The sequence below is a fragment of the Carlito syrichta genome, unplaced genomic scaffold (assembly GCF_000164805.1).
Source record: "Carlito syrichta isolate Samal-C Ts95f unplaced genomic scaffold, Tarsius_syrichta-2.0.1 Scaffold315753, whole genome shotgun sequence".
NCBI classification, from domain to species: Eukaryota; Metazoa; Chordata; class Mammalia; order Primates; family Tarsiidae; genus Carlito; species Carlito syrichta.
The window spans coordinates 397,751-411,480 of NW_007259849.1; the positions used below are offsets into that span (position 1 = coordinate 397,751).

The 13,730-nt window shown below is 47.4% G+C and overlaps 1 protein-coding gene across 3 annotated transcripts in view; it reads left to right on the top strand.

Moving 5' to 3' along the window:
* The first annotated feature begins 1,559 nt into the window (after nt 1-1,559).
* Nucleotides 1,560-13,730, top strand: part of SCN3B (sodium voltage-gated channel beta subunit 3) — a 25,557-nt gene continuing 13,386 nt past the window's right edge. Inside the window, exons 1-2 of one of the 3 annotated variants that reach the window (XM_008073192.1) lie at nt 1,560-1,717; nt 2,760-2,839. In XM_008073192.1, coding sequence (XP_008071383.1) covers nt 1,627-1,717; nt 2,760-2,839 — 171 coding nt within the window. In that variant the 5' untranslated portion in view covers nt 1,560-1,626. Of the gene's footprint in view, nt 1,718-2,340; nt 2,840-13,730 lie in introns of those variants that run through there. The other 2 variants (XM_008073191.1, XM_008073193.1) reach the window with 2 other exon arrangements.

Below are 13,730 nucleotides of genomic sequence, written 5' to 3' on the forward strand. Positions count from 1 at the left end.
CGCGGGATAACACCCCTGTGGGTGAGCCACCCACCCCGGCTGTGACTACTTTCAACATCAAAGAACAACGCAGCCCTGGACATTCCTTTTGGCCCAAACCCCTATGGGCCCAAGACCTCCCTTGTCCCAAGGGCCTTAAATATGCCCAGTCCTCAGCCCTTTGGAGCCACACTCACCTGAGTGCCAGCCCCCTTTTCATCTGCAAAAGGTGAATAATAAGCTTGACTTCTTTCTACTTCCTTCTTTGTTGCAATCTTGCATTATTCCCACGGTACCAGCCCACCTTGCCTCGGTTTACTCTTTCATGCCGTTTTATAATAAAATTTCCAAAATACAAAATGACTCTGCAGCAAGTCAAGTAAAAAATACTTAGGGATTTTAATTGAACACAAATCATTATGACTGAGATAAGACTGTAAATGTATTTGAGTACCCTCTAGAGCAAATGTGGTCATAATTCCACTGGATTCATGCTGGCCAGACCACACAGGGAATATATTTCTTGTTCTAGAGGTCATTTGGAGAATCATGCTGACAAACTAAAAATTTTCCTGACAAAGCGACTAGGGTTGCTAAGGGTTGGAAACTACTAGGGAATACATTGGCAGAAACCAAGGAAGCCTAGTCCCAAACAAAAAAGCGTTGGGGTGGGAGCTGGGGAAGCATGGTTCTTTTAAAGAGACAACAGTATTAGGACCACTTACTGGGGTTTGGGGAGGGAGGAGGAGTCCACAGAATTGAACTGAAATATAAAGAACTACCTTAAGCAAAAACCCTCCTCACTGAACAAGGTCAACGCCTATTCATCAGGAATGTTCTTGGGGGAATCGGAAATTTGAAAAGAGGCCGAATGAAGTCAACTTTAAGTTCCTGTCCAAGTTTTACACGGTATGCTTCAAAGGCTGGTCCTCAAAACAGCACAGAGTTTACGGCCTGGTGGCTCCCTGCCCAGGAAGAGGATCCTACTGGGGACATTCCGTTGCTCTGTGAGATGTCAGGAGGGCGCACTTCCTGAGTGTGGTCTACTCACAGTCAGCTGTTGCTCTGCCAATGCCCTTTTGCAATATCCATGTCAAGCTTCCCCTTTTGGAAAGAGAGCAGGATAGGGTAAGACCGGGACTGGAGAAGAGGCTCTTGTATTAACCTTTCTTTTGCTTCGGTTCCAGGCATTCCTCATCTGTTATGTCATTTTGAGTTTATAACTGAGTGGAAAGGTTCAGGTTTCTCTTCCAGAGATGGGGCGGGGCACTCAAACAGCTGCTAGGACTAGGGAGTAGCTAAGAGTTGGAAGAAGCCAAACACTATCTGCTTAAAAAAAGAAAAAGTGGTTAGAGCAAGAAGGACCGCGAAGAACCTGGGGAAGGGAAGAGGAGTCCTCTTTTGCCCCTCACCCCCGCTTTTGTGCTGATATTTTGATCACCTGGCTGGGTGACGAGGTGAACATGGGAACAGGTGCGCCTCACCCCTACCCCCCTTGCCCTCAGCAGGGATTATCTTGCTGCGTTCGCTGTGCCCGGAACCAGTTACTCAAGGGTAGACAAAGGACAGACAGGGAGAACTGGAGGGGATGGGGTCTGGCGGGGGTGGGGGGCGAAGTCGGGAGCCGCGTTACCAAGCACATTGCAGATGACATCATTGCCTGAAAGAGATCTGACCCTCCCCTTCCCGGAGCTGGAGGCAAGCGTGTCTGCGCGGGAGGAGCGGGCTTGCCTGGAGGGTGCGAGCGGTGGGAGGTGGCGCGCCCGGGGCGGGGCGGAGGCGTGAGGGGGAGACCTGGAGCGAACCGGCCGCCGAGCGAGCCGAGAAGTCTCAGGGGCTGGAGGTGTTTGCGCCGCTCAGGGCTCCGCCCCCGCTCGGCGCCGCGCTCGGGCCTGGGAGGGGCACGCCGGCTGGCGGGTGGGGAGTGTGTGCACCGGGGGGAGGGTCCGTGGTGGCGGAGGGGCGGAGAGTCGCCTGCGCATGTCAAGGCTGTTGGAGCACACACGGCCGGGGACCTGGCGAGGGGCGGCGGATCGCCGGCCACGCAGGGTCGGGACCCCGCACGGTCGGAAGCGAGCTCCGGCTAGGGGCTCAGCCTCTCTGCCCACCCCCCACCCACCTCCGAGGTCGCCAGCGAACGGGAGTTTCCGTCTCCTCCCTGGCTTCTCTGCACCTCCCCGGGGAGCCGAGGGCGGGTGTGGACGGGACCGACGTGGAGAGAATTCTGTAGCCCAGACGGGCGGCCCCGGTGGCTTCGTTGGGGACACGCCCAGCTGAAGAGGCAGATCAGGGCGGATGAGGCCGGAGCTCCGGAGTCTCGGGGAATCCTGGTTCGAGCGTAGCTGCTCCTAGGGGAGGCGCGAGGAGGATCAACCTGGACCCCTTCGACAGCCCAGCCTCCTAGGGCCAGCCGTGCGACTCCCTCCGAGCTGAGCTTGCCCGAGGCGCACACAAGAGAGGCAGGAGAGCAACCGGCCGGGGCAGTTCTGGGGTGGGCGGGGAGGCTGCTGTCCTTGGTGCTGAGCCGGCTCCCAGCCCCGGCTCCGAGGGGGAGCCCCGAGCGGCCCTTCCGCTCCCTCGAACTGGGGCGGCGCGCCGAGGTGGCCTCGAGTCGAAACCCCCGCCCGGCTCGAAAAGACGCAGGGCAGCCCCCGGCGCGGCGCTCGGCCCTTCTTCCAGACAAGTAGTCGCCCCCTTGGGGCAGTTCGTCCCGAAGGGTTTCCTCGAAAGAACCTGAGAGGGCGCAGTCCTTGACTGAGGGAGGGAATCTCTCTGTTCAGCCTTGGAAGCCACCAGCCGAAGAAGATGCCTGCCTTCAACAGATTGTTTCCCCTGGCTTCCCTCGTGCTCATCTACTGGGGTAAGTACCAGCACCTCGCCATGCGAGATGCAGATAACGGTGATAATGCTAGCAGTAATGACACTCATTTGTGTCGTTGGTGACAAAAACGAGGTCTAGTTGGCTCTCCTCTGTGCATGTCTGCCAGACATGGAGACCCGTATGGGTTCCATGAGAGCTGGGATTTTAAGATTGGAAAGGTGCCTCCCCACTCCGCTGCCACTGTATTTCCCAACCTCCTTTGGTGATTTCTTCCACGCTTTCTCTGGCTTCCTGATAATTCCATAATTCCAAAGTATTTTTTCCTCTTCCTCTATTGAAAGGAAATTTAGTCAATTTCACTTTCAAAAATCTCACTTGCAGTTACATTCCATTTCTCACTGAGGAGTTAATACACCTGAAAAGCTTGCTGGGTCTTCAGATTCTCCACACACACACACACACACACACACACAACCTGGATGCATGAATTTTGAGAATGAAAATACTTTCATTGTTGATCAATTGCTTAATTTTAATAAGGAATGAGAGAAAAACAAGCGTCAGCCATTTGATGCTGTGTATTAGATAGACAACTGTGAAATGCATCTTTTTTTTTTCATGAACATACGGAATTAAGATGCTTTGATGATTGGGGAGGGGAGCTGAGCTTTTGCCTTCAAACATAAATAGATTCTTGCTCGTCAGCTGTGAGAGACTGAGGTGACCTTCCCCTCTAAATAAGGGAGTCTCACACTTGTAACAGTCAGACTGAGGAGAGTATCAGAAATGGTCTTAAAGGAGGTGTCTTAATGTGCGGGAAAGGAATTAACAATCTGCTTGATAATATCTGAGTATATGATAGAGACAATATTTTACTATGTGTAAATGCATGTTTCAGTGTGTGCATGTGTGCATTAGTGTCTGTCTGAGCATGTTAATATAGACATATAAATGGATTGGTGAGAGTGTGTAGTGTGTGTGTGTGTGTGTGTGTGTGTGTGTGTGTGTGTGTGTGTTTCTGGACATTTCTGCCCTGGTATCTATAATTAGATCTTCAGATTAAATGTAGGTTTCTTCAATTGAAAGATTGCTTTACGTGATCTTAGCTACTTTCCTTCATGAAAGTCAATAAACAGGATAATTAGACACCATGAAAGTAGGCATGTGGGATTTTGCTCCCACGGTTGGCATGAAGCTCATTCTGCCTGTGCAGTGGCAGACATGCTGGTAGGAATTGCCTCTTTGCCTTAATATTACTTTGTCAAGCCTCCAGACTAACTCTAGCTGCCAGCATTATCTGGATTTTGCATGTGACCATAGGCAGTGCCAAGCTTTCTGTTGAACAAAATGCCTGATGAGATAGGCTAGGAAGGCTGAGGAGGAAGAGTAATGTCAGATCCAAGGGCGAACTCACCACCAGTCATTCCCAATAGAGTAGACCAGACCTGGAGATGAAGTGGACATGATAGGTTGCCAGCAATCTTACCTGTCTTGAAGATTAAGGCTGAGGTTTCTTCGGGGAGGTTAAGCCTAGGGACATGAGGCTTAGGAGTGGTTAGTCTGGCTGGATAAAAGAGTAAATCTAAAGTTATAGTTAAGAGTTGAGGTGAGATTCTGCAGAGGCTTTCTTCCTAAACCCTAATCTAAGATTTTGGGGTCCTGCCTAAATTCCAGTGGAAGGGGAGAGCACGCTATAGTTCAAGTATCTTTTGGCTAGGATTTGCACAGCCTGCATTGGAGTCTCAGCTCTGCCACTAGCTTACTATGCATCAACCTTAGAGTACTATCGGGTTCCTCACATATAAAATTGGAAGTTGGCACAGATGCTATCTAACAACCCTTTCAGCTCCACAACTGAATGGTAGGGAAATATTTACAGAATACTGCTAGAATTGACAGAATGCCCATCTCCCCTCAAAAAATATTTGGAAGAAATGTACACATTACACCCACCCTTGCTCACTCTCAGCTTTTTGCAACTTGAACACTGTCTCACCAAACTAAAAAGCTGTGGAAGGCATAGAAGGGTGGTTCAGGATGTCTGGTTGTTAAATGTAAGATAAAAAGCCTTGTTTCACAGATGCAATTTCATTTTATGTGCATATAATTCCAATATTGGAAAGCATTAGCTTAGATGTGTTTCCCCTTCCCAAGTTGTTTTCACGTGATGCTCAATATGAAAGGAAAGCCTTTTTTATTTACTTTCTGCATATATTGAAAAAGTTATTTTTATTTATTTTGTTTCCTTTATCAAAACATATAATAATATAGTTTTCAAAACCTCCACTTGCCTGGTGCTTTACAATATACAAAGCAATTTTCAATCCATTGTTTTTCTTTTTAATTTTATTTATTTTGTGTGTGTGTGAGTCAGAGTCCCATTCTGTTACCCAGGCTAAAGTACAGTGGCACACTCATGGCTACTCAATCTTCTGGGCTCAGACAATCCTTTTGTCTCAGTCTTCCAAGTAACTGGAACCCCAGGCATGCACTACCACACCCAGCTAATTTTTGTATTTATTGTAGAGACGAGGTCTCGCCAATTTGCCCAGGCTGATCTGGAATCCCCGGTCCCAGGTAATCCTCTTGCTTCCACCTTCCAAAGTGCTAGGATTACAGGCATGAACAACCCGACTTCCTTTGCTTTTTTTTGATCTCCATATCTATTCTAGGGGGGAAGGAGTACTATTTCCAGTTTAGAAGTGAGAATATGAGTTCCGAGAGGAGAAAGTACATGCTAGAGAACCCCTTTCTTCCAATATCAGTCTTCCAGTGCTCCTTCTAACACCTCTCATAGACACGTGTTGATATGCACAGTTGCCAAGTGGGTAGGTACCTGGTCTCCCATTTCTCTTTTGAGCCATCTTCCTGCCCCTCCCCCATGCCACCATCTGTTACAGAGCTTCACCCATCCTTCAGCTCCTAGTACCTTTTCTGCTCTTCCTCTCCAATTCTACCCTCCCAGTTGCCCTCTGTGTCGGGAAATGCTTTCCTCTCTTCCTCATGTAGTTCTTTCTGCATCCTATTTCTTCAGGCTCTGCTAGATAGCTGGCTAATCTGATAGATTAAGTCATTTCAGGATGTTAACTTTTTTTGGGGGGGGGGTTGGAATCTCACTCTGTTGCCTAGGCTGGTGGGCCGTGGCATGTTCACAGCCACCGCAGACTCTACCTGCAGGGCTCAGGTGATCCTTCCACCTCAGCCTTCCAAGTAGCTGGAACTACAGGCATGCGCCACCATGCCCAGCTAATTTATTTATTTATTGCAGAGATGAGGGCTTGCCAAGTTGCCAAAGGTGGTCTCGAACCGTGAGCTCAGGCAATCCTCTCATCTTGGCCTCCCAAAGTGCCAGGATTATAGGCGTGAGTCACCGCACCCGGCTAGGATGTTAATATCTTAAAAGACTTTCACTTATCACCCATTTAAAAAAATTATTTACATTTTAATCGAAGCTTTCATTATCTCAGTGCAAAGGAAAGCACTCGAGAGCAAGCTCAGGAAGGTAATTTGGCAATGCCCAAAGAAAAGAAAGATTTGGGGGGGTATCAGAGGAGTTGGTTCAATATATATTACTATGCACCTCATAATAGATTGATGCTACTCCTAAACTAAATATCATCATCATTAACAAGTTGTAGTCTTCCTTCTCGTAAGTTTCTTATCATGAAAATTGAAGAGAAGGCCAAAAGTCAAATGACATGGTCAACATTATTTCAGGAATTTATAATATATAGTCAGTTGAACTCCTGCCATAAATAACAGTCTTTTCTTGAATACCCAGAAGGTTTCATAGAAAGAAAGGCAGTGATGTGCTAGAGACTCAAGGGGTAGAGAAAGAGATTTCACCTCTTTAAGGAAGGAGCAGAAAGTCATACTAGCAAAAGGCAAGAAAACAGTCCTTGGGAAGATTTTGTGGTCATTTTGCAATGCACTCTCTAAGACCACATGAGCAGATTCCTCATGCCTTGAAACTGGACTTTTGGCCAGGAGAAAGGAAACAGTGGGCTTGCTTTATGATGGATTACCTTGGATTACTGTCACCTCAGGGGCAACCTGGAAATGAGAGGGTCTACTCTACATGCTGCCATTTCACACTTACCATCTTGGCTGTGTATATTCTGCCTTTCCTTCTTTAACTATTAATGAACTGACTGTGCTCCTATCTCTGCCACCTTATCTACTTGTTCACTAGAGCACATTACCACTCACCTATTCAAGGATGTTAATCCCACAAATTGTCCTCTTTCAAACCCCACCAGCTCTACTGTCATCTTCACCCAAGAGAAATCATTTTCTAGTCTGATCAGTGCATCAACCTCTTAACTGTTTTCTCTGCTACCCTTGTCCCCATCACATCTTTAGTTTATTCTCAGCATCAGATTATGTGATTTTGTACAAATCAGATCCCATCATTCTTCCACTCAGAACCCTCAGCTGCAGTCATGTCACTCTAAGCAAATGCCAAAGTTCTAATCATGGCCAGCAACACTCACTGAGGTCTGGCTCCACCTGTCTTTCTTACTTCATCCCTTCTGTTTGTTTGGTCACTGTACTTTCCATATTGGGCTCTTTGCTGACTCTGGGACATGGCAAACATGTTCTTTTGGGCCCTTGGGGCTCTTGAGTTGCTATTTGACACACCCTAACATTTGACATTCCTATAGCTTATACCTTCTTTTCCTTTTCTTTCTTTTCCTTCTTTCCTCCCTTCCTTCCTTCTTTCCTTCTCAGAGTCTCACTTTGTTACCCAGGCTGGAGTGCAGTGGCCACTGCACTCACAGCCACCACAGCCTTGACCTGCTGGGTTCAGGTGATCCTTCCACTTCAGCCTTCCAAGTAGCCGAAATTACAGGCAGGCACCACTACACCCGGATAATTTTTTGATTTATTGTAGAGATGAGGTCTCACCAAGTTGCCCAGGCTGATCTCAAACACATAGGGCAGGTAATCCTCTCGCCTTGGCCTCCCAAAGTGCTAGGATTATAGGCATGAGCCACCACACCCGACTTTCTCTTTCTCTCTCTCTCTCTCTCTCTCTCTCTCTCTCTCTCCTTCCTCCTTCCCTCCCTTTTTTTGTTTCCTTCCTTCCTTTCTTTCTTTCTCTTTCTTCTTTCTTTTTTTCTTTGTCAAAGTCTCACTCTGTCACCCAGGCTGGAGTACAATGGTATACTCATAGCCACCACAGCGTCGATCTGCTGTGGCAATTCTTCTACCTCAGCCTTTCAAGTAGCTGGAACTAAAGGTGCTTGTCACAACACCCAGCTAATTTTTGTTTTTGTTTTTGTTTTTACTAGTAGAGATGAGGCCTTACCAAGTTGCCCAGGCTGGTCTTGAACCCCTGGGCTCAGGCAATCCTCCAGCCTCCGCCTTCGCCTCCCAAAGTTTTGGGGTTATAGACATGAGCCACCACGCCCAGCCTTGTACTTTCATTTTTCCTTTAGTGGCTGCTCATTGACACTTTCTCAGTAAAACTGTCTCCAATGGCCCTGTGCATACTTTCTGTCCTTTACTCTATTTTATTTTTTCTCATAACTTTATTACAATTTAAGGTTACTTGTTCCCCCATCCCCACTAGAATGTAGGCTCCATGAAGCAGTGATTCTTCTAATTTTTTCCTTCTTTTGTTCTCAGTGCCTAGAATAATGCCATGCCTGGCATCCACTAGGCACTCAGTATATTTGTTTAAAAAGTGAACAAATAAATGAAGGATAACATGAATAAGTGACCTTTGTACCAAGCATATTAACATAAATTAATCCATAGAATTCTCATTACAAATTTACTAGATAGATATTATTTGCAAAATAGATATTATTTTGGTGGTGAATATACTGAATCTCAGTGAGATTGCATAGTAGATAAAACACAGGTCTTCGGTTGCTAAATTCCATCTTCTTCCTGCCACTATAATTTTAACTGTACATTCCGTGGGACTTTTCCCAGTCTGCTTCCAAGGTCATCAACACTGAATTCACTTACCTTTACCACCTCTCATTAGATATGAATATATCCCACATTTCTGTGCTACATAGAGTTCTGGTATACCCTCTACCCCTCTGTCCACTCACAAAGTTTTGCACAAGTCACATCTCCTTCGTTTTTAATTAGGTTTATAACCAAGACTTCAAACTCATCACCTACTATCCATGTTTCTGATCAGTTCTCCTTAGATGTGGACGCTACTTCTGTTAAAGTGGTGATCTGTTTGCAGAAGCAGTAGGGCCTCCTTGCAGACAGCCAGATAAGACTAGCTCAGTTTGCTTGAGAGTTAAAAAAAATTAAACTTATTTTACCTTGATTTTTAAAACTCTTAGAAAATTATAACTCCACTTGGGTTTTTTTGTGGGGTTTTTTTTGTTTGTTTTTTGGGGGTTGGAGTCTCACTCTGTCGCCCAGACTGGAGTGCAGTGGCCGCCTCTGGCCACCGCAGCCTCGGCCTGCTGGGCTCCGGCAATCCTTCCGCCTCAACCTTCCAAGTAGCCGGAATTACAGGCATGTGCTACCACGCCCAGCTGATTTTTTGATTTATTGTAGAGATGAGGTCTCGCTGCCCAGGCGGGTCTCGAACCCGTGGGCTCAGGCAATCCACTCACCTCAGCCTCCCAAAGGCACGGGATTACAGGCTGAGCCACCGAGCCCGGCTTGTTTTGTTTTTTAAGTAGGCGTCTCACTGTGTTGCCCAGGCTGGACACGCTCACAGTGGCATGCTCACAGCCACCACAGCCTTGACTTGCTGGGGTCAGGCAATCCTTCTGCCTCAGTCTTCCAAGTAGCTGGAACCATAGGCAAGTGCTACCATTCTCGGCTTATTTATTTATTTATATGTGGAGTATAAATAAATTTGCCCAGGCTGGAGTGCAGTGGCATGCTCACAGCCACCCTAGCATCAACCTGCTGGGTTCCACCTCAGTCTTCCAAGTAGCCAGAACGCCTAGCTAATTTTTGATTTGTTGTAGAGACAAGGTTTCACCAAGTTGCCCAGGCTGGTCTCAAACCTGCGGTCTCAGGTAATCCACTTGCTTCAGCCTCAGAAAGTGCTGGGATTACAGGCTGAGCCACCAAGCCCAACCTTATTTATTTATTTATTTATTTTTATTTTTATTTTTATTTTTTTTTTGAGTTGGAGTCTCACTCTATCGCCCAGACTGGAGTGCAGTGGCTTCTCCCGGCCACCGCAGCCTCGACCTGCTGGGCTCCGGCGATCCTTCTGCCTCAGCCTTCCAAGTAGCCGGAACTACAGGCGCGCGCTACCACACCCAGCTCATTCTGACTTATTGTAGAGATGAGGTCTCGCCAAGTTGCCCAGGTGGGTCTCGAACCCGCAGGCTCAGGCAATCCACTCACCTCAGCCTCCCAAAGGCGCGGGATTACAGGCTGAGCCACCGAGGCCGGCTTAACCTTATTTATTTATTTATTTATTGTAAAGTTGAGGTCTTGCCAAGTTGCCCAGACCCCTGGCCTCATGCAGTCCTCTGACCTCCGCCTCCCAAAGTGCTGAGATTACAGGCATGAGCCACTGCACCTGGCAGCTCCACTTGTTTTTCAACTCTCTTTTTAAAAATGAAATTTGTAGCCGGGCTTGGTGGCTCAGCCTGTAATCCCGCACTTTGGGAGGCTGAGGTGAGTGGATTGCCTGAGCCCGCGGGTTTGAGACTCATCTGGGCAACTTGGCGAGACCTCATCTCTACAATAAATCAAAAAATCAGCTGGGCATGGTAGCGCATGCCTGGAATTTCGGCTACTGACTTGGAAGGCTGAGTCGGAAGGATCGCTGGAGCCCAGCAGGTTGAGGCTGCAGTGGCTGGGAGCAGCCACTGCACTCGTCTGGGCGACAGAGTGAGACTCCAATTCAAATAAATAAATAAATAAAATAAAATTTGTTGCCAAGTTAAACACACCATTCAATTTTTTGACTCAAAATTGGTTTATGTCAGTGTCATATTAAGTTCTAAATAAAGCTTTCCTCTGCTTTTGGAAAATAACTCTGACAGTAAATGAACAGGTTGACAGTAGATGGTCAATGTGGTTTTTTTGGTTGTTGTTGTTTTGAGTTGGAGTCTCACTCTGTCACTCAGGCTGGAGTGCAGTGGCATGCTCCTGACCACCGCAGCCTCAACTTGCTGAGCTCAGGCAATCCTTCCGCCTCAGGGTCAATGTGTTTTTAAATGCCAATTGTATTACTTCATTTTTCTTTTCTTTTTGTTTTTTGTTTTTTGAGTTGGAGTCTCACTCCGTCGTCCAGGCTGGAGTGCAGTGGCACACTCACAGCCACCCCGGCCATTCTTCCAACGCAGCCTTCGAAGCAGCAGGAACCACAGGCATGCGCTACCATGTCCCACTAATTTTTTATTTATTGTAGAGATGAGGTCTTGCCAAGTTGCCCGGGCTGGTCTCGAGCCCGTGGACTCAGGCAATCCACTCATCTCGGCCTCTCAAAGTGCTGGGATTACAGGCTGAGCCACTGAGCCTGGCCTCATTTTTTCTTTTTAAGGGTTGTTTTTATTAATTTGTACAAAGGTAGCCTCAGAAGGACCTGCAAAATCCTGATACAGCTGGGCAGGGTGGCTAACCCCTATAATCCCAGCACTTTGGGAGGCACCAAGGTGGGAAGAGAACTTGAGCCCAGGAGTTCAAGATCAGCTTGGGCAACATAGTGAGACTTCGTCTTTACAAAAAAATTTTTTTAAATTAGCCAGGCATGGTGATGCACGCCTGTAGTTCCAGCTACTCCAGAGGCTGAGGCAGAAGTATCGACTGAGCTTAGGAGGTTGAGGCTACGGTGAACCCTGATCATGACACTGAGGCGACAGAATGAGACCCTGACTCAAAAAAAAAAAAAGTCCTGATATAAGAATTCTTGGTGGTCATTTTACTTTTTAATCTTCCAAACAATGTGGTGTGTAGTCCCTTACCAAATAGATTTTTTTCATTTGTGAAGAGCTGTAACACCAATATATATATATATATATATATTTTTTTTTTTTTTTTTTTTTTTTTTTGAGTTGGAGTCTCACTCTGTTGCCCAGACTGGAGTGCAGTGGCACGCTCCCAAGCCACCACAGCCTCAACCTGCTGGGCTCCGGCGATCCTTCCACCTCAGTCTTCCAAGTAGCTGGAACTACAGGTGCGCGCTACCACACCTGGCTAGTTTTTGATTTATTGTAGAGACGAGGTCTCACCAAGTTGCCTGGGCGGGTTTCGAACCCGCGGACTCAGGCAATCCTCTCGCCTCAGCCTTCCAAAGTGCTGGGATTACAGGCTGGGCCACCAAGCCTGGCCTATTCTTTTTTTTTTTAATTACACTAATTTTTTTTCCTATAATTTTTGGAGGGGGCAGAATCCAATTTCTTCACCACCTGCCAGCCCCCAAATATTTGAAGACAGATATGTTGTGTCTAAGCTAAGCACCTCAAGTCCTTCCATTTGTTCCCCGCCAGACTTTGTTTCCAGACCCTTCACCGTCCTGCTCACCCGTGGGCATACACTCATTGAACAGCTTCCTTTTGTAAAATGTGACATCCTGAACTGATCATAATAGTCCAGATTTGTTCTAAACAGTGCGGAGGAGCTGCTCCTCCTTCCTCCTGCCCTCGCACGTCTGGTCATGCAGCCCACATTTGCACTTGTTTGTTGGCAGCCTTGTTCCACTCTTGCCTCATTCTGAATTTTCAATCTGATATACTTGCCTTTTTAAAAATGGGCTTTGAGCCGGGCTTGGTGGCTCAGCCTGTAATCCCGCGCCTTTGGGAGGCTGAGGTGAGTGGATTGCCTGAGCCTGCGGGTTCGAGACCCGCCTGGGCAGGTGAGACCTCATCTCTACAATACATCAAAAAATCAGCCAGGCATGGTAGCGCGCGCCTATAATTCCGGCTACTCGGAAGGCTGAGGCGGAAGGATCGCCGGAGCCCAGCAGGTCGAGGCTGCGGTGGCCGGGAGCGGCTACTGCACTCCAGTCTGGGCGACAGAGTGAGGACTCCAACTCAAAAATAAATAAATAAAAAAAAATTAAATTAAATTTTTTAAAAATGGGCTTTGAGTTTCCAGAGGGCAGGATCAATGTCCAGACCTCCATGTGGCAGGCAAGGTGTGTCCCACAATCTGATCTCTCTCTCCGGATTTTAACTTTGCCTCTCTCTGTTCCTCTGCATAGAGCATTGTTCCAGTCTAGTGATCCACTCACCATTTTCTGCACGGCTGCTCCGTCCTCAACCATGCATCAGAATTACTTAGGCCTTTCAAACAACACAGATAGGATCCCATCTCTCCATGGCTTAAAAATATTTGATACTTCATGCTGGGAAAGACACACACAGGGCTTCACAGCATGGCTCCTACCTAACTTTCTAGCCTCATGTCTCACCTTCCTTCTCTTCCTTTTTGTTTTTTCCAAGTTGGAGTCTCACTCTGTCACCCAGGGGCTCAGGAGATCCTTCCGCCTCAGCCTCCCAAGTAGCTGGAACTACAGGCACACGCCACCATGCCTGACTAATTTTTTGATTTATTGTAGAGACATGGTCTCACCATGTTGCCCAGGTTGGTCTCAAACCTGTGGGCTGAGGCAATCCTCTTGCCGCCACCTCCCAAAGTGCTGGGATTACAGTTGTGAGCCACCACTCCCAGCTTTGTTCATCTTTGTATCTCTAGTCTAACCTCAGACCTGGCATAGATTTCAGTGAATGGTGGATGAATGAGGAAAGACGGATGGTCAATGAGTGGATGCATGCATGCGCTGTCTCCCACCTAGACTCTGAGACTTAGAGGTTGAGGTTCAAGTATATACTGTGCTGTGTCTGCTGCTTCCAGGGGAAGAACTGCAGTCAATGTCTGGATCACCCAGGTCCTCCATCTTACTCTGTGCCTGCTCTGAGCTCAGGGAATGCAGGTGAAGGGGTAGACACATGTGCACGACTGTTTTCTTTTCTTTTTTTTT